Below are 25,551 nucleotides of genomic sequence, written 5' to 3' on the forward strand. Positions count from 1 at the left end.
AATAATAAATATTAAAATTTTAATATGTAATTAAATATTGTTTATAAATGAGATTCAGATCTAACAAACTTTGACAATAAAGAAACTGCTAGCTTTTTTTGAAGCAAATTAATTTGGAAGACTTTTCTACTTAATAATTAAATAATAATCAAATTATCCAATTTAATATTACTATCGACTTTACAATAATTATTTTCCAGTTCAATATTTAAATTAATATCTTCAAATATTACTTCCTTGGTATTCTATGATAACAAGATGAACAATTTCATTGGAAAAAAGTTAAATAAAACCATTATGTTTATCAACCATATTTGAAGCTCTGTCAGTAGTCATTGAAACAATATTTTAGATTTAAATTTATATTCTTTTTAATAAGTACTTTATTCATAATATCACAACTAATTTTTTTTTTTTCAACAGTTGTGTTACTAAAATATGTATGTAGTATGCGTATCATAGGTTGGTCATCTTTAGAGTTTAGACTATGTTTTAATAATACACAATACACACCGTATTGGAATATAATACAAATACATTTATTAGACATGGTCACGTGGATGTCATATACAATAGATTTATAGTTTTGAATATTTCTTCAAGTTTATGAGATGTGCTTCAATGCCATAAAAACATAAGTACACTTTTGAAGTAACAAAGATTTTTAGACAAAATATTCCTATCATCCATAGTATTTTATGGACCAAGCAGGAATTTAAATAAGCCAGTAAAATTATATCATATTATAATACATATTTTTGGTAGTTAAATAAATAATAATACAATAATACAATATTCTTATGAATTTTAAAAACAAAAAACTAATTTACAATTAGGTATTCAAACTATGTATAATGGTCAATTTAAAGACTGAGGTAGACACTGCTACCTCTAACTACTCTATGGATACACTTTTCAGACAAAAAATCAACTTTAATATTTATTGTTGAAGTAGAGACAAGAGAAAAATACTATTTTTAAAACTAAGCATTCTGTTAGATATTTAAAATTATATTTTTGGCATAATGCTCAAATATTAAAGAATAAAAATTATTTGATTGATTTATCTTGGTAAATAAATAAAGGAAAACTATTGGATATCTCTTGTACTTTACTTAATAATAAACATTTCACACAAAAGGTAAGTGAACATTTTTCAACCAATGATAATTTCTTTGTACACAATAATTAGTATATTAATTATACTGCAATTAATAGTAATTTAATATTGACCATGAACTTAGTTTTTTTCACAACTATAAGCACAATTAAACATGATGAATTAATAAAAATTTAAAACAAAATGATTTAAACAGCAAGGTCAAAAAATGAATAACATTAAAACATTTTAATATATTAATTATAGTCAACACTACCGAAAATACCGCGAAAATTCTCGTAATGAACGACATAATTCTCCATCATTTTCGTAGCTAAAATAATAATAATAAGGCATATTTAAATTATTTTTACATTTGATAAATCAATTATTAATTATATTTTTTTATATAGTATTACATATATTTTGCAATATTTACCTATGAAAAGAGTTTAAAAATTGCAAACACTGTTCATTTGTTGCTGTAACTAAACCAGCAGAGTTTTGTTTTGGTAATTTTTCAACAGCTCCATTTAACCATCTTAATGTTAGCTATATAATTATTATAGTAATTAGAAATAAATATTATCTATTTATAAAGTTGATAAAAAAATACATTCTTACAACTTTATCATAAGCCATTAGTTCTATAATCACATCAATCACATCAGGTAACATGTATGTTTGAAGTGAGAAAACACTTGCTTGAATTAAATTGTCAATTAATTGTTCACCAATTGAATTTATTATTGAGGTAACATATTGTCTACATTCTTCATTATTTACATTGTCCTGTGTACATCAAATTATTATTTTTCAAATATTAAATATACTTCTTAAAAATAATAATAATAATAAAAACAAATCATTTACTTTTCTTGATTTTCCACATAATAATAAGTCTAGTAGAAATTTCATAACAGATGCATTAGCTTCTTTATGATCCAATGAAACAGCAGTTATACTACACCTAATGATAACTTCAAGTACCGGAGACTGAAGAAAAGGCATTGGGAGTTTTTGAATAAATCTAAAATGTTAATGAAAATTAAAAATAAATAATTTTCTTAAACATTAAGGTTTTGATTTTTTTTCTACCTGCATGCCAATCGAAAGAAATCATCAACTGTATCTGGATAATTTCTGAGTCCATCTTTTTCACTAAATAATCGAAATGCTGGTTCAATAAACGCGTCTATCATTTCTAATAGAATTGAATGGCATTGTGTCATAACAAGTGGGTTGTCGTATTTGGAACCATACTCATCAACCAAAATTGAACCAATATAAAGATAACAACTGTGATGATGCTCTTTATATAAATACGCCATCTACACAATTATGTAACAAAAATATATTTGATTTTCTAATAAAATGAAGTACTCTTACTTGTTGAGCAACTGGCGCTAAAAGTGCAGTTGTGGATCGACTAACCAATCTTATCATAAACCGAAGACACCGACAAAAATGTTCAGTGATACGTGAATCGGTTTTATATCTAGTGCATATTTTTGACATAGATGGCCACATCTAACCAAGATATCATAAACCATTAAATAAAATAACATAATTTAGAACCAATATTGAAACATACTTCAACAATAGCAACAACACAAGGGTCTTTTTCATTATTTGATTTGGTTGCTAAATGTCTTAAAATTGCTGACAAACGATCCAACCAATATATTGGGTCTGTAGAAGTATTAGTCTCAGGAACAGTTTTCTCTGATGTAGACTAAACAGAAAAATATATAATTAAATTCTTTTATAAATTTATAATAGATAACCAGAAAACTTACTTCAACAAGAGCTAATAATGGACTTAACTGTCGTCCACAAATCTCTTTAATTGCTTTATACACATGTTCTTCAGGCACTTCAGCAACAATCACAGCAACACCTTTAATAAAGTTAAGAAAAGTAAAAATTAATCAACAGAAATTATTAATTAATAAATAATCTATTTATTTTTTTTTTTCGTATGGCGTTTATATCCGGGAGTAGGCCCGAAGGCCTATAGTTCGGACGCCTATTTGGCAGAATTTCTAGTGGGCACCCATAGCTTTCTGCCTTGCCCGGTTGGGGGGCGACGGCTTCTCTCTCCAGACACCGTGACTAAAATTCAAACCAGCGACGGTGCTTAACGCAACCGACGCTTTAGTCCGCTCAGCTACTTCACCCCCTAATCTAAATAATCTATTACAGACCTTTTAATAGGCCAATCGCAACATCATTGGGTAAATTCAGCATATCAACCACTTTTAGGATTTCAATAAGTCCACTAAGATGTTTGACCATGTGATGTCGGCAAGTAGTACAAATACTATGTAAAGATTTTGCTGTGACTGCAGCAAGGTTTGGTTGGCGTAAACAATACTGTAGATAATTTAATATTGGTTCTGAAAATACAAACACCAAATGAATAAAATAATTTAAGTTTAAACATTATTTATTAGTTAATATCAATTATCTATCATTAATTTGTCATTAATAGTTTAAACATAGTTTTCAAATTATGTAATTATTAACTATTAAATACCTAATGATTCTGAATGTAGTTCATGTGATATCCATTCGCATAATTCTCCTAACAGCATCACTGAAGTGTATCTCATGTTTATGTGAACGGTTTCTGGCATATTTAATATAGCTTCAACCACTTTTGGAACCACTTCATTCTCATGCCTAATGAGTTAAAAATAATATAAATCAAATTGTTTAAAATAAGTAAGTAATAGAGACTTACGGCAATATATTCCTAGCAATGGCTTGCATAATAAACAGTGCTGCTTCCATTTGATCCCAAGTAACATTAGACACAGAAGCTGTTTGTAAGAGCATATACATTTGTTGAAAAACAGCTGATGAACTGACTATAAATACTACATCTTTAATTAAATCTGAACATTTCATTCTGAAATCTGCAAAGTCTTCAGTGCCTTCATCCAATAAACCTTCCTGAAATGTAATAATTTACATTCAAGTCAAAAACGACAAAATTAAATTTAAATCAATCAAAACTTACATGATCTGTGTCAATCATACAGTGTTTATACAAAGCGCCAATTAATTGCTCAAAATAAGGTTTAAACATTTCAGTTAAAACAACATTATTTATTTTATATAACTCTTCGGATAATCTAAACCATAGATTGAATGTTATTAATAAAACCTGAAAAAAAAAAATGATACTTTTACATGTATTAAGCAATTCATAAAATTCGAAAAAGATATAAAACTAATAATTTATCAAGTTTTAGAACTAAGAAAACTTTCAAAGTAAAAAACATTATTATTTAAGGTAATTATTATTACAAAATATTGACGTTTGACTTGAGCTAAAAAATAACAAATTTGATCTAAAACAAAATTGACTTAATAGCCAGTAATAAGTAAAAACAATTAGTAGTAAAAAACATTTTGTTAATAACACATAATTCTATTAACAATTACATTTTAAACACTATCTATTTACCTCATAATCATGATGATTTGCACATAAAATAACCAATTCCAATGCTTTTATTGAGAAATGTGGAAGACCATTAGATCCTAAGCTTTTATTTATCATAGTCATTACTAGAGATTCTGCTAACTCAGTGAATATTCTACAGTAATTGACTGTTCTGTAAACAAATAAACATGATATCAAACATAAATTTATATTTTTTAGATTCATCATACTACATACCGATCTAAGTCTTCATTAGTAACTGACATCATGTAAGCCTGCTCTAATCTACTAACTGAATTTATAATTTCAATCTGTATTTCATCTTGATTGTTATTATCTTCTAGATTCTGGAGGAATGCAATCACTGCATCTGCAGCTGCTTCTTGAATCATATTACACCCCTATAATACAAATAAACATTTACGAACCTTTCTTAATTTAAAAATTAAATACATCTTTACATCAAAACTACACAACACATTAAATGCACTTGATAGCACATTGCTGTGCCACACTTGTGATAACGATACACTTCTGATGTTCAACCATGATGCAAAACACTTGTATGATCGAATTTTGATACGATTATTGTTTGCTTCAGAAGTCAAACACAACTCTAGTAGTTGATTAACAGCTGGTAAGTTATCACTAAATTCATTATAAATTTCAGATCGACGATTAGCACCCAAACGCAGTGTTCGAGAATTGACTTCTTCTGGCAACACAGTCAACAACTCTAATATGAAACATGTTTTCAATGAATTATATCGTGAAGCAATATCTACAGCAGCATTCTTCCATGAACCCATTTGGAGAGCTAAGTGTGCCAGTGCAACGCACAACTAAAACACAAACATGATTCATTGAGTACAAGAACAATATTTAGAAACATATCAAAATATATTATTATATACTTAAAACTTAGAAGATACCTGTGTAGCAATTACACCATCAGTGGTATCATCTAATTTTGACAAATGATTCAGTAGGGCATCACGTAATGAGGCGTGTGAATCTTGAGGTAGTTCATGAAAGGAATTTTGTAATTTGGAACGCATAGTCTGTGCCGCTAAATAACATGAATTCAGGTCCACCTTCCTGGCCAACAGTTCATCAGCAATTTTCCATGCGTAAACCTGATGTAGTGAACAAAATACAATAGATTATAATTTTGGTTTTCAATCTTACCGCAGTGTTTGGTCAACAGGCTACGTACCGACTTCTGCATTTCATTAAGCCAGTTTGAGGCTCGCTGCTTTTCGGCGGGGTTAGTGTTTTGATTATAGAGCGTGTAAATAGCTTCGTATACGGTTTCTATTGAAGGAGAGTCTTCCATTTCAACGGGTAAATTTAATGGGCGTGAAAGAGTAAGCTGTGTGTTTTTTAAAATTATTATTGTTATTTAAAAATCACATAATAAAATCGAGGCTAATTTAAAGAAATCGATTATGAATAGTATGAAAATATTTGCTAGTCGGTACAAAGTTGTTGTAGTAAGTAAAAAATATAATTTATAACATTTGTTTGATGTTTATAATATCGAAAAAATGATAAACCGAAACGTGTGATAACGGCATTCGCATGGAAGAGACAAAATACAGATGCCCCGGGACCGTATCGACCGAATTCATCCGTTTATAATTTTCGAAAAAAAAAACTATTATTTTAAAATGTCAACACTACGCGGGAAAACCCATAAGTAATAAACCTTAAAAGTTAAAGCCGATCTATGTTTTAAACAACGAACACTTCTAATTTCTAATACTTCTATATAAGAACGGTCGTTGCGTTCTGGCGGACGTCTCGCAGGACGCAGACGACTGTGTCAACCGCGACGACCGCGACGACCGCGGTTCCAAATCGCAACTCGCTAAAAAACCAGACGAATCTAAAAACATGTAGGTACCCTCTACTTATTGTGAAGTCGAGCAATTAGTCGGATACTTGGAGAGTGATTAAAAACCGATGTAAAAAACGTTCAGTTTAGACCAGCTATAGTCACATTTTACCAGTCACATAAAATTATAATACCTACACGTAATAAAATTATTAGTGTGAACGTAATTTTACCTGTCCAAGCTAAAGTGTCCCCTACACTTACTAATTTTCTTTTAGAATTACTAAAATTATTTGTACCTCTAAGCTATTGGATAATTTTTAAAACTTTAAGGTAATTAGGCATAGTACCAGCGTCCAGCAGTATCACCGATAATTCAATATCAATTATCTAAGGGGTTGTATGTGTAGAGTGTGATCATGTGTGTGTATTAACTATAACGATTCAAGAAGTGATTATACTACTCATTATTCATTAGTGTGTCAGTGTGTGTAAATTAAATAGCAAAGTGTTCCCACTCGCATATTATGTATGCATATTGTGTTTATAACACACAGCATAAATATTAATTATTTTGTTTTTTTTTTTTTATGATTAAAAGTATAAATTTTTTATTAATTATTTTTAATATAGTATTTACCTTTATACGTACTAATCTATTTATCCAATAAAATATCTAAAAAATATTTGAATTCGTCATGAAATTTATTTGAAAATGGTTTTCTTAAATTGTTTAGGTAATTACCTAATTGTTTCACATAAATAATCTTAATATTTTTAAATTCTTATTTCTTAGTATTTTAAAACCCAATTATAAATATTTAGTAAAATAAACAAAAAAGTAATAATAATAATATATTTGTTATTTTGTTTGTCACTTATGTCACGTAATTTATTAATATTTATTGTAATAAATTATACCGCGTGATCACCAATTTAGGGAACATTGAATTTCTTGACCAGATTGAATTGGAATAAATCTAATTTTATTACAAGCTAGTGGTATATTGTATATAAATTTTAAAACTTTAATCATTTCAGTATGCGTATGCGAAATAAAAATATTTTTTTTAATAGCAACACCTATTATGAGCACCATACTTGGATAGGCCTAATTTTTAAGTAATTTTGATGTATATGTATCAACTATGGTTTTAAATTAAAAATTTACTGAATAAAAGCAATTTCCTTTTTAATTAATAAATACATTTTTACGATGCATTTCAGTGCATAAAATCATTTATAAATTTTAATTATTTATTATTAATTAATTTTTGAATGTTTTTTTTTTTCTTTACGTGTTATAAATAAGACTCATTCAATGACCATAGTAAGATCTCCAGATATTATTCCATTTGATTTTTTTGTTTTGAGGAATTTAAATACGATAGCTTACCATCAGATAGTCTTGCAGATGTAATAAACAAAATCGTGGTTGCGTGTATTGTTTAATAACATAACTGAAAGTCAAATAATGTTAACAATCAATAGAGAATATCTACAAAGATTTCAATTATGTCTAGAAATTAATGGAAGAAACTTTGAGCAATTTATTTAATAAATTGTATAATTATAAACTAATTAAATAACTGTTATAAATAGTATTTAGTTAACAAATGTACGATATGTGTACCCATATATTATTATGTAAATCTTATTTATAACACGTATCTAATAAAAAAAAAATACGTTTAAACAATCAAAAATTAACCAATAATAAATATTTATAATTTATAAATTAATTTATGCACTTAAATGCATGGTAAAAATGTATTTATTTATTAAAAAGGAAAATCGCTTTTATTCAATCAATTTTTAATTTAAAACCCTAGTTGATACATCAAAATTACTTTAAAAAAATAGGCCTATCCAAATATGGCGTTGTTATTAAAAAAATTAATATTTTTATTGTAAATGATAAAAGTTTTAAAATTTATCTACAAATATGTATTTATACATACCACTAGCTTATAAAAAAAATTCGATTTATTCCAATTCAATCTGACCAAGAAATTCAATATTCTCTAAATTACTAAACACACGGTATATACCATAACCATAATATAAAAAATTTCACAAAGTATTTATACTTAGTAATTAATATTCTCATCTGTACTTACTATAGTTAGTACTTAGTAGGAATACCTAACTGTTTAGTTTATGGGTAATAAATTGTATGTTATGTAATCCTTATATTTTATAATATTAAATACAAATCATTATATGCAAATTGGTATAACTCCATTTATTATTTTACTATTAGGTATAATAATAGTGTTACTGCAATAATTGCTCACATATTATGTATGAATTAATAATTAAATAATTATTTACTATTAAGTCACCCACGTACTAGTGATGAATATTCATGCATAACGTGCCAAAATTCCGAACAAATGATAATTTTGTTTTTAGTAAATACTAAGTATACAATCTGATTTAATCACTCATAGCTCAGTTATAAGTCATAATACCTATTAAACAATAATATTCAATATTTAGCACGCTTAGTATTATTTTTATTTTTTAATATTATAATTAAGAGTCACAGTGAATCTTCTTATAACCGATGAACAGATTTTATTAAAGAATTGTACACATTTGCACGTAATTGGCTATAATATAGTCATGATTAGAGAAAGAGGCCGTTGTTAATGGCGTTAATTTTTACTGTTAGTCGGGAAAATAATACCCTTTTTTATAGATAGAATTATAAAAGCATAGATTATAAATTAAAATTAATGATAATAGTATTTATAATTTACCTATATACTCTATAGTCTATAGTCTATACCAGGGGTGGCCAAACTGCGGATCCCGACATGGATTCATATAGCTCACATTTTATCATATGATACAAATATTACCTGATACAAAAATAATTATTTTCAGCATAAATTTATGAATTTGTATATTTGAACTATTGAACTCATTTAATGTTTCAAAATCCAAAATCCGAAATTCAGAATCAAAATTCCGATTTTCAAACTTTGTCAAATTTGGTTTTTTCCAACCACATGTAGTTATTGTCAAAGAACCGTAATTTAATGTACATTTACAAACAGGTAATCATTGTCTCCATCTATATTGCAAAATAATTAAAATTATAAAATTATTTTATAAAATAAATTCTTAAAATCTTCCCAAAATATAATATATTCACAGTTCAGTAAAAAATATATATATAAATTTATAATTACATTTTAAATACAGTATAATTTAAACATAAAAATAGGTATGTAAAAAGTAATAACTATAATTTTTTTTATAACAATTTATCATTATATAAGTCTTATAAAAATAATTATTAATCATTTTATCACAAGTGACATAACAATGACATATTTATGGAGGAGACAGGAAATACCTATTTTGTACATTGAAGGGTAATAGACAATAGTACCTTAGAACAAAATATAAAAATGTTAGTACATTATTATTATGTATAAAAAAATATGATAACATATGTATGTATTGCAATATGTTACGAGTCTCCTAGTTTTTATTAAAAATAAAAATGGTGCATACACAATTAAGTTATCCATTATGCGGTAACAATATGTTTATGTAAAAAAATATGATTTTCTTGATGTTTAGTTTTATTAACCACTATATAACAAATTATAAATTTATAAATAATAATAGATACATAAATACTTAATTTATCATAATAGTTTTGGATCTAATCCTTCATTAACCATTTTTAGTTCAACAGCGCCTCTAGGCACACCAAATTGAATCATTTTACGATATTTTAATATTGTTGGATCTACAGTGGGCTCATTAGTACTTTCATCAATAACAGTTGGTTCTGATATAATATTTTCTTTAATTTTACTATGTTTATCAGTTGTTTCAGTTTTAATAAGTCCATCAGTTTCTTTAGTTTTATTATGAGAATAATCTTTTAAATGATTTCCAGAAGGTTCAGCTGTTTGAATTTGAGGTTGCTGGAGTTCTTGAAGTTCAGGAACAGAATTTAACTAAAATACAAATTATATTATGTATAAATATGTTGTGTTATGTTTGGTTAAGTTGTACCTTAGTTTCTAATATACACAGAGATGCTGAAATTTTTTGTAATCGTTGTTCGGATTTCATCATTTTGGCTTCACAGTGTATCATGAAATTGTTTAAGAATGTTACAGTGGACGTAATAAAATGATTAATATAGGTAACTAATTGACGTTGTTCCATTGGAGGAATCTAAAATAACCAGGATAAAAAAAATTTAATAACTACGTAAAAATATTAAATAGATACTTACTTTTTTAAGTTTTTCCATTTTTGTTTGTTTGAAGATCTACTACTAATACTTAAGTAAAATTAAGAACTAAGAATTGTGTATTATTAATATTAGACAAAATACGAAATTCATTAAGACAACCACATAAATTTAAAAATTGAAACTTGAAAGTCTAACTCTTGACTCTTAAATCTTGATTGTGGTCAATGTTCAAACTTCTAATTTAGTTTTGTGATAAGAAATTGAATTTTAATCACTGATAATACATATCTGTTTTACATTCAATTTATACTGTATTTATTATAGTTTTTAAGAAATATTAACAGATATTATTTATTCAATAATATCAACATTATAAATGTTTATAAAAACAATAACAAGATACTAACATAGTAGAAAAGAGAAAATGGATGACACAAAAAGCTATTAAATTTATAAATAAAAGATAGTGTATTTCTTTTAATAATAGTATAGGTAATTGTAACATTTAGTAGGTTGATGTTCTTAGATTTTATTTTTTAAATATTATTAAATAAATAATTAATTGTTAAAAAAATAACAATGACTTACAGTTTTTAATAGTTCACTATGTAAAAATTTGATATTTATTTTTATATTCAAAGTTTAACATGAAAATTTTAGTGATTAACAATTTAATTCTTTTGGGTATGAAAATTAATCAAAAAGATCTTTCCTAGTAATTTTTATTAAATATTGATAAATAATACATGATACATTAAAATAAATATAATAATCTGCATTATTTTCAGAAAGAATATTCTTAAAAAGTGACAAATTAATGTTTTTTAAGCAATTTTCTTCTTCTCATAACTTCAAAGTTTAAAATTTTGTAAAAAACTAAATAATCACTGGCTCATGAAATATTAAAAATTTATTTTCTGAAAATGTTAACTGGATTATCTATTATTAGATTTATATTACATTAAATGGTCAGTTGTATAACCCTATAAGTTTTGAGGCTCTTAAATTAGTAACCTCCAGTATCATCAGAACACTGACCTACTAAAACAACTCATAATTTAAGTACATTTTGTTAAATTAAAACAATTTATAAATTATTTTATACACTATTATAATTCTTGTATACTCTATTATATATATATAAAAAAATAAAATTTAAAAACATAGATTATGTTGAAATAATAAAATTTAATAAATACAAAAAAAAAGGTTTTTTTTTAGTATCACTTTTTTATCTCCAATTCATCTGTGAAGATTAGTAATAAATTTTATCATAGGTCTAAGTAATTATTTAATATTAATTGATATTAATACAATTTTTAACGAATATTATAAGTAAATAAATGTATAAACAAAATTATCTCGTGGTATTTAGATCTTAACAACTACTCAATTATTTTCATCAAAATTTAACTTTCTATTAAATGAGTATCACATAACATTAGTAACCAAAAGATGATACGTTACCATGTTCCTTTTAATTATTCATAATTCGGATCACATTCAGAAATTAGTTCAAGTAATCGAAGTAAATTAGATTAACATTAAGTGTGTAATAATCAGTTGTTAGTAATTGAAAGTGATAAAAATATTTTAACTTTAAATTAATTTAACAAAACAATTAATCAATCAAAATTCATATTACTCTTTAAGAATTAAAATACTTGCTTATAGAATATTATTACAATTTTTTTTTAATAAGATATTTTTTATTATATTAAGTATCTAGAGCAATATCTTTAATTTTAGACAAAATAAAAAACACGATGTATTATTTGTACCCAACAAAATTCTTAAACCAAATTATAATCTAATGAAAGGGAATGTCATAGGAAATATAACAGTAAGGAAAATTATAAGAAATATTAACGAGAAATAAAAAAAGCAATTTGCAGTATGCACTTATATATTGGTCTTAAAAGTAACAAAAATATGTTTAGACTTAAAACTGGATCATTTGTCCCTGAAAAATAAAATGAATAAAATTAAGTAATAAGAATCACATTTTTATAAACAATTTTTCTAACCTTTCGTTTCTTGTCACCTCCCAATTCAAAATGCTTGCAACGTTTCAATGGAATTTGTTTACGGTATTTGCATTCGGAACATTCCATCCTCAATACAATTTTCTTGGTTGTCTTAGCCTAGTAAACAATAATTTATATTTTTTAAAACTAATTGGTTATAAATTTAGTGTTTCTTTTATATACCTTTTTTCTGAAAATAGGCTTAGTTTGACCACCAAAACCACTTTGTTTTCGGTCGTAACGACGACGACCCTGGGAAGCTTGACGTTCCTTTGACTTTTTGTACTGTGTTACTTTGTGTACCTTATGTACTTTGCATTTTTTGCAATAAGTACGTCTCTGTTTAGGTACATTCACCTGGAATCATTAATATCATGGTAAAATATGATATAAATACACAATATGTAATTTTATTAATTACTGTCATTAATAATACAATAAGTATTAAAAACATTAGAACAAATAAACATTTGTATTTATTTTCAAGGGTTTATAAAAATTATTTCAACAATATAATGTACATAGAATAAAGGCAGTTTAATAAGGTATTGTGATAATTGAACAGTTAAGTTTAAAACAAAATGTCATAATTAGTATAACAAAAGCCGAATTTTCTAAATTACTACGTCGACAAACGAGGTTTTTCCTTTAAGTTAAGCTACTATATATTTTATACCTTGGAAGAACAATAAGAGGTTAGAGATTATCCATTTAGGTATTACGACAGAATATGTGATCAATGCGTACCAGATCGTAAGATTTTAACTCAGATAAAAACGTTTTGGCATATGCGTCGAGTTAAAATTAATTTAAGAAACTAAGTGTAATGGACTTTAGAAATTCATGGTTGTAGATTAAAGCTTATAGGTAAGCGATTTATAAATGTCACGAAATACCTTATACTAAAAACTTAAGAAATTTATCGAACTACGTAAGTATAAGACGCAATAAAACAAGTTATAAGTACGTTTTATTTGTATTACATTAAGATTGAAATGGATGAAATTTTACTTACCATTTTTCCAATTTGTATTCAAACGTTTTAATAACACGACGAATGAACTACAAGAGAACGATGTTCGACAAGAAGAACAACAAATGTCGAACGTATCAGTGATAACGTTAATGTACGGACCAAAGACATTCTAAAAACCATGCGAGAAAAAATGAATCAGTATTATTATGGTAAAGGAATATTGTGCGTTGCGGACCGCAGTTGATAATTATTTATCACAATTATTATGCCGTTTCAGAGATACTGACAAAAATATAAGATGATAAGTGTTATCATAATAGTATTCTTATTTGTTGGTAATTTTTTTTGAATTTTTCCGGTCTTTTTTAATACTTGAAATATTTCTTGCTTCTTTTTGATTTGAGTAAAAAAATGGATCAGAATTTGTTGAATTTTTGGAAAAACTACGAGGACATAATTGATTGGGGTTATCGAATTTCAGGTGCTCGAGGAACTGATAGCAATGGATCATCGGCACCAATTAATAGTAAAACTATAGTATGTTATGTTTTTATTAATATTTTTCTGCAACAATAAATTAACCATGTTCTCCAACTGTCATATAATTTGTGAACGTCGTCGTTTTACTAATGGCTAATGGATTAAAATTTTTAATTCTATGAAAAGTGATAAAATTCTTTTTATTGAGATTTTTTAAGTATTTTTATAATAACTTATTGTATTTTATATTTATTTCCTAGGAAATTAATTCTTGTAGAAATTTTAGGACGAATGAAAATGTTTACGATGCTAGTGATTATTCTTCTGATAGTAGTGATGATATTGATTTAGAATATTTAAACTTTTCTATAAAAACATTGAAACATCAAAAAAAAGTAGGTTAGTATTGGTGTATTTATTAGTTTACTGATTATTATGATTTAATTAGTAATTTTAAACATTATTGTATTTTAGATTATATATGTATATATATTTCATTGTTTTTTAGAATTAGATAAGAGAAAAGTTGACATAGAGTATGGATTGTGCAATTCACCAAGTTTTGAAGATGGTAATGATTTTTATGATAATGATTATTTTAGTATGTTAACAATTAAACATTAAAATTTGTACAGTAATGTAAATAATTATAATACTAGCTGACTATAAATTAGATAAAATATTATAAATTTAAATTTATAATTGTATAAGTGTGGTAAAATTTTTTCATTTTGATTGTTTTTTAAGTAATATTAAATTAATAAGTAACATTCAAATTAAAACTGTTTTCATGAAAATAGAGATAATTTCAAGTATATAGATTGCTATGACGGTTCAACCTTATTATTTTTTGACTATTTTATAATAATTCTTTTGAGTATTGTATTATAAAATATATCAGATTTGAGCATTTATTATCATTAAGAGCTTATATATACACACTTAGGTTAAATAATATAGTTATTGAATTTTAAGAGATTTTTTTTTAAATACAAAGAATTATTTCATAATTTATGTTTACAGAATCTTCCAGCATAATTAACGCAGATGAGATAAATCCCATAGAACTTTATGGTTCAAAGATAAATGAAATTGAATGTCTTGAAAATAAACTGCAGTCTAAATTTGACAAATTTTGTTCTATGAATAAACCAGTATTATGGCCTGGTATGGCATTCAACTGGGATGTACCAGGTAGTTATGATAGTTAATTAGTTTGGTAGATATTTATTTATTTTCATAACTGTATACAAATATTATAAAATAATTATTTACATATTAAAAGGATGTATTACACACATTTTTTTCTTAGAAGTACATAATATAGCAAATGTTATGTTTAGTTTCATTAGTAGCATATTAGAATGTATTGACCTATTATATAACCTTAAGGTGCTAATATTCTCTATGTTTGAGTTTTTTGTTTTAATTTTTAAGTTAGTGATAAGCATTTTTTAATTTTAATATTTTATTCACTTATAACTTTTTTCAAAGATTATTATATCTAAAAATAACTGTAACAAATCACAATGTTTTTAACTTTAAGTTACATAAAAGGTCAATTCACTATAATATTAAAACTTATAAAGTTGAACTTCAATAAAATACCAAAGTATTTTGTACTTTTATTGTATGTTATACACTATACAACTATATGCTGTAAAAATATAACTCGGTAACTTAGAAAAAATAGAAAGTTTAAAATATAAGTACATTGAATGTTAAATTATTACTTATGTCTTACTATGAAAATTTATTTGGTTAAACACTTGAAATTTGGTTAAGTATAGTCCTAAATCACATTTGTTACTCAATATTATTCTACTATTAATTTATTATTGTGGCTTGGCGTGGCGCGCTGGCTGCTACCAGTCGCGGAATGCGACTGAGAGTAAGTAACGGTCACAGCTACTAGCTCCTGAATGGTTACCCATCCGGGTTCATAGTGGTTAAAAACCTTGTCACACATACACGTGTTTAATACCAACCGTAACAATCATGAAAAAACAACCTAACATACCAACCTTACCCCTACCACGGTTCATAACCCCTGCAACAGTTAATAGCCCTAGTCGCCAAAGCTTAAGTTCAATTAAAAAAATTATTATTAGATAAAAGGGCTGAAATTTGTTGTTTATGTAGTCCTATGTATTTAAAATTGCTAATCAGGGATAGCAAAGAGTATTGACTACTTATTCACCTTTTTTCATATTTAACAAAAATGTGTTAGAATAATTTGTTCCGTGTTGTATTTATTTATTTATTTTTTTGTGAAAAATTAAATGCCTAATTAATTTTTTAATTAGCGACCACTATGATCTTATTATTTTATGAACTATTTTATTTTTTGTTTATAGTTTTGAATTAATTAATAAAATACAAATTTGTGTTTTTTTCTAAGTTATTATTATTTTTTATTTAACTTAATAAATAATAAATAGTAATAAACACAAACCAAGTAGATAGAATGTTGTTAATTTCATATTTATTATAGTAATAATATGAATTTGATATAAATTAATTCATACCATATTTTCTTTTGGGTGTTAATCTTAATATGTATAATAATTACTCAATTTGGTTATATATTATTCTAAAAGACTCAAATTAATGATGGATCTTTAAAAATTACTAAATGAGACCTTACTTTTATTTAATAAACTAAAGTATTTCATAATTTAACTATTATTACTTAAATATATTATTGATATTTTTAGGTAACTTAATTTGGTATAAGTTTTAAACGTGGGTATTTTGCAAACATTTTGTCAACAATTACTTCACTAATTGGTAATGATGATGTAGCTGAAGGGGATGGGGCACTTCGGCAATGCATTATTCTATACTTCACTAGATTAGAAGGATCATCTGACGCTATGTCTAACACCAAATCCTCTGCCATTGTTCCATCTGCCCACAGTGGTTGAGCACGAACACCAGTAGGACCTCTATTCATTTATGTAACAAAAATAGGTCAAATAAATAAAATTATACACATATTTTTTGTTATTTATTTTACTTATTAATATCATTTCGTTTAATATCTGGAATGTAATTTTGTATTTCTTTAAGTTGCATAGCAGGAAATAATGATTTGATTGTTTCATTTATACCAAATTTCATATGTTTTACCATTAGTTTTTGTACTCCATCTAATTTTAAAAGCCTGATTGTGTTGGAAACACTTAAATCATTCCAACTAAAACACAAATAATATATTAACATCTTGTATTGTTTAATATTTTTTAATTTCTTTTATTATTGATTAATTTTTAATTATCTATTCTAAAAACCTGTATCCTTCTTGTTTTAGAGCCAGAACTGCATTTGGACCCAAAAAAACAGAACCATCCATTCTTGGAGTAAAATGTACCCCAAGAAATGGTAAACTTGGATCAGGCACCTTAGAAGAAAAACAAATAAATTTAATAATTAATTTCTGTTATGATGTATAGTGTATAATAATATAAGTATTATCTACAAGAATGGATGTGTACTAATTTTATTCAATTAAAATTATATTTACTGGATAAATATTGCCTTTAACAAGGTGTGCTTTTTCTTTACCAAGTAAAAGATATTCTCCACGTATTGGTAAAATGTATGGATCAGGTTTACATCCAGTCATTAATGATAATTCATCTGATTGTAGTCCACCACACGTGATGACATAATCTGCTAATATTTCTTTCTGTAATTTTTTTTATATTTTTAATTTTATGAATAATTTTTTTTTTTTGAAACTTTATTAAGATAGCATGTTGTATTGCTTAAATTTTTAAGCAATTGCCCATTTGAAAAAAATGTCAGAAAGATTTTAACATAAGCCATGCCTTATCCCTTTGTATTTCTATGTATTACTTTATAATAAAAGTACATTTTTTTTAGAAATTATTTTGATTGCTCTGTTATTCTTGCATTCTTCAAACGATTTCACTTTAAAATTATAAATTATTTGTCCTCCTAAATTTACAAAGTCTGTTGCATAATGTTTTGTCACTACTGCCCAATCCACAATTCCTGTATGCGGTGAATGAATTGCTCGTACGCCCTGAAAAAATGCAATAAAGAAAAAAAAAATTGAATTGTAAGTTTTTTTGAGACTCATACTGACTTACATTACAATATGGTTCAATGGTCTTAATATCATTTCCATTAATCAGTTTTATGTCAGGAGTACCGTTTTCTAATCCTCGTTCATATAAGTCATTTAAACTTTTTATTTGGGATTCGTCAGTGGCAACAATGAGTTTCCCACATTTTTTAAATGGTATATTATTTTTAGCACAGTATTCATACGTTTTATACAGACCTTCAATGCACATTTTTGCTCTCATTGAGCCTGGTTTGTAATAAATACCTGCATGTATAACTCCACTATTGTGTCCACTTTGATGAACTGAATGTCTATTTTCTTTTTCTACAAGACCTACTTGTAAATGTTTATTGCGTAATAATAATGCTCTTGCAGTAGCAAATCCAATAATACCTCCTCCCACAACAAGTACATCATAATTATTTATCTGGCATTTACTGTACAAACGTTTATATGACCTTGTAAATAATTTAACATTTCTCATTTGTATTGTAGTTATTTGGACTAATTTCATTTTGGTTAAAATATAACAATTGTTTCCTAAACAAATAAATAAGATTATAATTATTTTAGCTGTTTTGAAAATGTATGATATTGTTAATGTTTTATTTTAATACCTAATATATTTAAATGAAACTAACATTAAACCATATACAAAAAATGTTTCAATAATTTTATATTGTCATCTATTTGACAAAAACATAATATGAACTTTAAATTATAAAACAATAACTCAAAATATTCAAAACAAAGCATTTTTTATCTTTTAAACATAGGTTCTCAAAGTGTTATTGTGTTTATAATCAATGTTCCTACTTAATTCTATTGATTTTAAAAATCTATATTACCTATATCATGCATTCAGTTTCACTTAAATAGTAGAAAAAGTAGTTATAATAATCACAAGTTTTTAAATGTGGGAATACAAGTACCTTCATTGTAAGGAGTAAAAGAGCTATTGAAATGCTCTAATTAAGGTGGATGTATAACTACTATTTTTATCTTAGATCATATAACATTTTATAAAAAATGACAATCGTAAGACATACACCATATTCACCTTACTGTTAAATACAGAATGTAACAGAAAAACCTGGTATTGGGATAACTTTTGTTTTAATTGTTAATTTAGCTCATGTGATTAATAGAAACCTACATTACAAGCATAGGAAAATATATATTTTTTAACACAGAATATATAAAATTTAAAATTTGTTTACATATTTTTGGGAAAAATTTAAATAGTTAATTTTATTATCTCATTTTTAGAAAAATATTAACTGTAATAATATTTATTTAAGTTAAGTAGCTTATTTTTTGCCATTTTTTAAAGTATCAAAATTTTTTTGAAATAAAGTAATTTTACTTTAATTTTCAGGCTTAAGTAAATCTTAAATTATTTATTATCTATATAATTTTCATATATTTTTTCATAAGTTTAAATTGTATTTCATTTTTATTTATTAGACCTGATTGTTAGTATATTATCTAAAATCTAGATTTTAAATTTTTATGATACAATGTGATATGGTAAATATGATTACAGGATTATATTTCTATTACTTTTACATGTTAAGGTTAGTTGATAAATATAAAATTAAATATGCAACTATATTAAATGTGCTACACATCTTATAAACTAAAAATAACAGTTTAATCATAACATAATTAAGTTTATTGTCCATGCCAATAACTAATAAGCCATGAACTTAGAATAGAATGAATAAAATAGAGTATTAAAATACAATTTATTAATTACTTGTTCTGTGACCAAAGAGTTATTTTTAAATAAATATATGTGACGGTTTTTTGTTGTGAATTTTCTGTTTGTTCAAGTAGATTCTAAACGAGGGACTCGTCGATTATATGTTGATGTAAAGGCCCAACTTGGACAATTACTTCCATTTATACTATAGTCTGTTTTACGAGAAAATAATCAGTCCACCGACATATTTTCATCGGTGTTTGCGCATGTCAGTATGTCACCCTACTCTAGCATCGCCGAAACCGTCAGTCGAGATTTGCGAAAAGTGATCATTTTCTCGTGAAGCAGACTGTAATTTCGTATATCAGGCATGTTTGCATAATGCATATTGGTATTATATTATTGTTATTAAATAGTTATTGATAAGGATAAAAAAAATCTTAATTTATAAGATTAAATTTACTGGCAGTCTAATGTTTATGAACATGATGTAAAGAAGTTTATCTTTTCTAGTTCCCTACATTGTTCTTACTTTTTTTGTCTTGTTCAGTTTTGCTTATAGCACAGATTAATTATATTCAATTCACCTTGGTCCAGTTGGTCCTTGATTAAATAATAAATATTTATTTATTATCTTTAATTAAATCTTAGGAACAGGCGGTTAATGGTTATCCAAAAGTTTATGGTTATCTTTATATTTTTATCATTGGATGTCCGTGACCGCACTACATCAGTGTGACAAACGTTACTGACTATTCGGCTACAGGTGAAAACAATTGCGTATTGACATAATATATATTCAAAAAGAAAATATACGTACTTTATAACATGAAATGTATTTTATTACTATTTTCCAGTGAATAATTTGAGATCGATGGATCATTTCGACTTGAATAAACTCGAAGACCTGATGATATAAATTAATTTTGTCGTGCTTGTTAACGTTCTTGCTTTCGGATAAAATTGCAGTTTGTCGGGGACACTGTACGCGAGAACGGTGTGCGGTTGATCGCCGCCAGAGTTCATTAGTGTCGTGTAAACAAACATTGCGTTTTCCTCCGGCTAACACAACAACAATAATACATCAAGCGTATCAACTATCAACTAACACAACTGTGATCACTTAGTTTTTGTCTAGCGTGAGTGTCGTCGCGTCGTGTGTTTCTGCTCCGCGCTGTTAGTACATACAATTCACATGTAATATTGTGAAACTGCACCGTGGTGTATCATAGTGTTTATTTTAATATATATAATTACGTTTTCTTCGAGTTTTCTCGTAAAATAGTCTGGCCGGTCGGGGGATTTTTCCGCGATGTGAGTTATTTCGATTACCAATCGACACGTAGACGACGACTGTTTCTGATCTCGAAAACAAACGAGACAAATCCTTTTATCCGTGATTGTACATTTCGCTGTCGCGATGGAAGACGAATTGCATTGCATCGCCTGCAAGCAGCTGTTCAATAATCCAGTATTGTTGCCTTGCTACCATGCGTTGTGCCTGAATTGTGCGGTACACGCACAGCGGCCGCTGGAGCCAACTGCACCTCAAGAGAATAGCGGTAACTCGACTACTAGCGGCAGTAGTACAGCCGAATCGCATGCGTCCGACTCTCATCCGGAGTCAGACAAACTGTCCATACTCAGCGAGACGGACAGTGGCGTAGTGTGCAATAGCCGGCCGAATAGTTACCTGGGCACATCCAATCATATCGGAGGAGGCATCATTGCGTTCCCTCCGGTCATGGCTGGTTCGTATTCGCTGTCATGTCCGGCTTGCAGGAAGACCGTGTACTTTGACGAAAATGGAGCTCACAACCTGCCAAAGTATAGGACAATGAGAAATATTGTTGACCGTTACGGCGAGCTTAGGCACATTGTGCCCAAGTGTCAGTTGTGCGAATGCGAACCAGCTGCCGATGCTACTGTGCTGTGCGAGCAATGTGAGGTGTTATACTGTGACTCGTGCCGTGACAACTGTCATCCATCCAGGGGACCTTTGGCCAAACACAACCTGCTGGAGCCGACTGTTGGCAAGGTAGCACTCAGGAACAAAATTAGAAACAGAGACATCATTTGCAATGAACACGAAGAAGAGTGCTTGTCTATGTACTGTATGGTTTGCAAGACGCCAGTGTGTGCCGTATGTATGCATGAATCGAGGCATTCGAGTCACGACGTCCAAGCCATCAACACCATGTGCAAAGCTCAAAAGGTAATATTACCAATGATCATTTTTTAATAGATAGAGAGAGGTACTTTGGTATCTAAGTATATAGTAATAACATTGTTTATTATTCATTTTAAATGGAATTTAGCATTAATTAGTAGGTTGTCAACTGTTAAGTAACAATCTATTTAAAAAAGGTAGCTATCTAGGTATACCTATGATTTATATTATGTTAACAATGTAATTTTACTTGTCTGGTCTTAGTCACACGCAAAACAATTCCTTCCCAAGCCACCAATCCAAGATGTATTTGCAAATCTTGAAGTTCCCTGTTATGTATCTATCACGTTTAAATATATTTAATAAATAGTTAGTTAAGTCGTTTTGTAATATAAAAATTGAAAACACAAATTAATAGGGTAATAACTAATAAGATAATTATTGTAATTAAAATGTATAATCTACCTACCAAATTGTTCTATTATATTCCACCGAATAGTGAAGATTGTATTCTTCTAAATCTATATGAATAAAACTGTGATAATTACTATCTAATTAGTTTAGTTACTCAATTTGTAACATGACATTACATTGTTGTAATTTAATACTCATGTGTTTTGTTGAATCATAATATCTTCAGTAATATCATGAGTATAATACCATAATGTGATGAGATAGTTTGTGTTATGTTCATTTACAAAAGACTATCAAATACAAAGTATGTTTATATGAAATTTGTCGAAAAGGGTTAGTATAGGTATCAAAGTATCAGATGTTTGAAGACTGAATAATTTTAAATTTAAATTTTATAAGTCATAAGTCAGTGACTGAAACTGAAAGATTTCTTTACTAAAAAACTAATAACTAACTTAGTAGGTATATATTATTATATACTATATTTTTAAATTTTTTTTAGGACGAAATTAATCATATCAATCACCTTTACTTATTAAGATGCACGAAAAATAATTTGTTTTTTTGTCGATAATTAAAATTCCGATCTTAAACTTGAATTTATTATTCATTGATTGACTATAATATATAATTGCAACATAAAATATTTTAAAGGTAATCGAAAATTCGTAAATGTTTTTTAAAATAACATTTTAAATTAGATTCATACAAAAATATTTTTATTGATTTAATGGCTAAAGTTTCTCAACTACGTCAATTTTATAAGTAAATAAATTTAAATGTAAAAATATAATTTTTAATAATAAAAGTTTTACATTTTTTTTCTTAAAATCTGTTTTGATAGATTGGCAATTTTAGAATCAAGGAATATTTTACTTGATATACGATGTTTATAAATGTGTAACTTAAAGTTTATTTTGAATATTAATTATTTTTATATAATTATTAATATTAAAACTTAAGTATAATAAATCAGATTAAAATAATTGGTAGTTTTTTTATAATGAAGCATGGAATTGTAGTGTATTATTATATAATAAAAACAAACAAAATATAATAGTAGGTATTTGTATATTATTATTTGCTATCTAATGAAGAAATTCGTTCATAAGTATAATTTAAGTACATAATATGTATACGTGTGGGATAAAGAAACATTAGCGTTTCATAAAAATATACGTGCGCTACTGCTTTGTCATTTAGGATAATTAGGTCGAGTTAGATCACGATTTAAACATGAGTGTAGAAAATGTATTCAATGACTGAGTAAATTAAAAACGTAAAAAAATGAACCGAAATGCAAGCAGATATTTGATACTTTTAAATGTCATATTTTTAAACAGAGGAGATTGTTTAGACCTTGGATTTGACAAAAGTTTACACAGTATAATAAGCTCGATAATAAGTAATAACAATATAAATTTTAATGTAAAAGTGAGTCTAATAACTAATAAGTTATAAGCTTTGTATTTATTTACGTTTTAAAAATAATCTTATAATTTGACAGGTGATGGATTTAGCTTTTGAGGTATTATTTTGTGATTGAATTTTTTTGTTAAGATAGTGCCTAATTCAATACCTATCGTACCAATAATTCGAGAAATATATGTAAAATTTTCGTAAATTTTAGCTAACAAGATTGTAGTTTTACTAAAATTTTTAAATTAATTTAGCTTTTAGGGTTTTTAATTGACATTCACATCATGCACATATTCTGACGGAGTTAGGATTTTTACAATAATATTTTAGTTAATTAGTTTGAATCCTAGTATTCCTAAACTGTTGACTAAAATAAATCACTAATTCACGCAAACTGTTTTAGTACCTATATAATTTTAAAATGTTTTGGGTCTGTTTATTAACCGCGTTTAAAGTTTATGAAATATTTTATTTAATAAGTTATGTTAGATTTGTATTTTTGTTAACAAGTTAATGTTTCTATGTATTAAGATACTCATGTATATGTGTGTTGCTTGAATTATGTATTTAATTTGTTTTAGAACTATTTATACATATTCTTTAGCTAAAACTTTTAAAGTTTTTGTTAAGGCTTGTCTACTGGTAAGATCGCCAAAGTTAATTTAAGTTTTGAACTTTTAAATTCAACATTAATCTTTCTTATTATTTTTTGACAACCAATTTAAAGAGTATATTTAGTTTATAACTAAATTATTTTATGAATTATAAAATTCTTAAATTCCCAGTTTACACTGAAATTAACTAAATAAATTGAATGTATAATAATTAAAAATATTGTACGTGTTAAGTTGGATTAAGTTAGGTTTCATTTAATAATATTCAAGGTATAAAACTGGAATAATTATAATATTATATTCTATTTAAAGTTAAATTTTATTTCTTAATAGGACGTTTCTGTAATGCATATGTGGAAATTACGTAGGTACCGGTTTTTACGAGGATTTTTATTACTAAGTAGGTAATTTATTAATTATAGTTAGTATTAGAGAAAATATAAATGTTATCGAATAGGGGATATGTATTGATAATTAAATCAGAGTAGAATTTATTTTTCATATAGATGTTTAACTTTTATATATTTAAAAACAAGTTTTTTATTCATTTGAAAAAATGAAATATTTAAGTAAGTATTTTGTTATAATTTATTAAAAAAAAAAAAAAAAAAAAATGGAAAATACGTTTTCTACTCGGGTTTATAGTTTATATTCTCTTCTATGAATTCTATAATATTTTAATTTGCTTCAATACAAATAAACCGTAGTAAGAATAAGGCTTTTACATTTTTTGTTATGTTAAGTTTAAGCGTATGTAAAGACAGACAACACATGCTGGCGTGGCGTCCTTTTAAGTTAACATAATACCATCGAATAGGTAGAAACCTAAGCAAATACTATGTTAGACATTTTGATTCTGAGATCCAAAGTTGTATTAAAAAATTAACGTCCATGTTTTTCGAGTGGCTTCACAATGTCTTCATTATTATTTTACAAGTGTATTTTCGCTCCTAGTGATATCAATTATTCAAGTCAATGGAAAGAAAAATTTACTCTGTCAAACTTAATGGGTTTTGATGGGTATATTTTACG

General features: G+C 26.5%; 5 protein-coding genes across 8 annotated transcripts in view; 1 reads left to right on the forward strand and 4 right to left on the reverse strand.

Annotated features, from left to right (window-relative positions):
* Positions 1 to 1,009: 1,009 nt before the first annotated feature.
* Positions 1,010 to 5,889, reverse strand: LOC112595233 (transportin-3). The gene is made up of 17 exons (XM_025340369.1): positions 5,770 to 5,889; positions 5,486 to 5,689; positions 5,015 to 5,395; positions 4,791 to 4,954; positions 4,575 to 4,725; positions 4,125 to 4,271; positions 3,846 to 4,057; positions 3,639 to 3,784; positions 3,307 to 3,498; positions 2,899 to 2,999; positions 2,694 to 2,834; positions 2,489 to 2,629; positions 2,198 to 2,430; positions 1,973 to 2,129; positions 1,724 to 1,891; positions 1,539 to 1,651; positions 1,010 to 1,433 (listed from the first exon to the last, which is right to left on the reverse strand). Exons 1-17 carry the CDS (start codon positions 5,887 to 5,889, stop codon positions 1,373 to 1,375), a joined length of 2,832 nt encoding a protein of 943 aa, XP_025196154.1. The 3' UTR covers positions 1,010 to 1,372.
* A 4,011-nt stretch (positions 5,890 to 9,900) lies between these two features.
* On the reverse strand, positions 9,901 to 10,675 carry LOC112595239 (WASH complex subunit 3). Its single transcript, XM_025340376.1, has 3 exons — positions 10,658 to 10,675; positions 10,432 to 10,596; positions 9,901 to 10,373 (listed from the first exon to the last, which is right to left on the reverse strand). The coding sequence occupies exons 1-3, from the start codon at positions 10,673 to 10,675 to the stop codon at positions 10,056 to 10,058; spliced, it is 501 nt and encodes a 166-aa protein (XP_025196161.1). The 3' UTR covers positions 9,901 to 10,055.
* Positions 10,676 to 12,494: 1,819 nt separating this feature from the next.
* LOC112595216 (60S ribosomal protein L44) lies at positions 12,495 to 13,768 on the reverse strand. Its single transcript, XM_025340348.1, has 4 exons — positions 13,661 to 13,768; positions 12,829 to 13,002; positions 12,646 to 12,762; positions 12,495 to 12,581 (listed from the first exon to the last, which is right to left on the reverse strand). Exons 1-4 carry the CDS (start codon positions 13,661 to 13,663, stop codon positions 12,561 to 12,563), a joined length of 315 nt encoding a protein of 104 aa, XP_025196133.1. The 5' UTR covers positions 13,664 to 13,768; the 3' UTR covers positions 12,495 to 12,560.
* A 2,981-nt stretch (positions 13,769 to 16,749) lies between these two features.
* LOC112595215 (L-2-hydroxyglutarate dehydrogenase, mitochondrial) lies at positions 16,750 to 20,845 on the reverse strand. 3 transcript variants are annotated; one of them, XM_025340346.1, is made up of 8 exons: positions 20,723 to 20,845; positions 20,490 to 20,662; positions 18,220 to 18,737; positions 17,979 to 18,152; positions 17,628 to 17,792; positions 17,395 to 17,504; positions 17,121 to 17,300; positions 16,750 to 17,049 (listed from the first exon to the last, which is right to left on the reverse strand). In XM_025340346.1, exons 3-8 carry the CDS (start codon positions 18,709 to 18,711, stop codon positions 16,824 to 16,826), a joined length of 1,347 nt encoding a protein of 448 aa, XP_025196131.1. In that variant the 5' UTR covers positions 18,712 to 18,737; positions 20,490 to 20,662; positions 20,723 to 20,845; the 3' UTR covers positions 16,750 to 16,823. The 3 variants fall into 3 exon arrangements, with proteins under 3 accessions (XP_025196131.1, XP_025196129.1, XP_025196130.1); XM_025340344.1 differs by having other exon boundaries at positions 20,435 to 20,662; XM_025340345.1 differs by lacking the exons at positions 20,490 to 20,662; positions 20,723 to 20,845 and adding an exon at positions 19,957 to 20,316.
* Positions 20,846 to 21,322: 477 nt separating this feature from the next.
* LOC112595223 (E3 ubiquitin-protein ligase TRIM9) overlaps positions 21,323 to 25,551 on the forward strand; it is a 65,224-nt gene continuing 60,995 nt past the window's right edge. For both annotated transcript variants that reach the window (XM_025340355.1, XM_025340356.1), the window contains exon 1: positions 21,323 to 22,117. In XM_025340355.1, coding sequence (XP_025196140.1) covers positions 21,323 to 22,117 — 795 coding nt within the window. The remainder of the gene's footprint in view (positions 22,118 to 25,551) is intronic.

This window comes from Melanaphis sacchari, unplaced genomic scaffold, assembly GCF_002803265.2.
Source record: "Melanaphis sacchari strain LSU unplaced genomic scaffold, SCAv2.0 Contig261_pilon_pilon, whole genome shotgun sequence".
NCBI classification, from domain to species: Eukaryota; Metazoa; Arthropoda; class Insecta; order Hemiptera; family Aphididae; genus Melanaphis; species Melanaphis sacchari.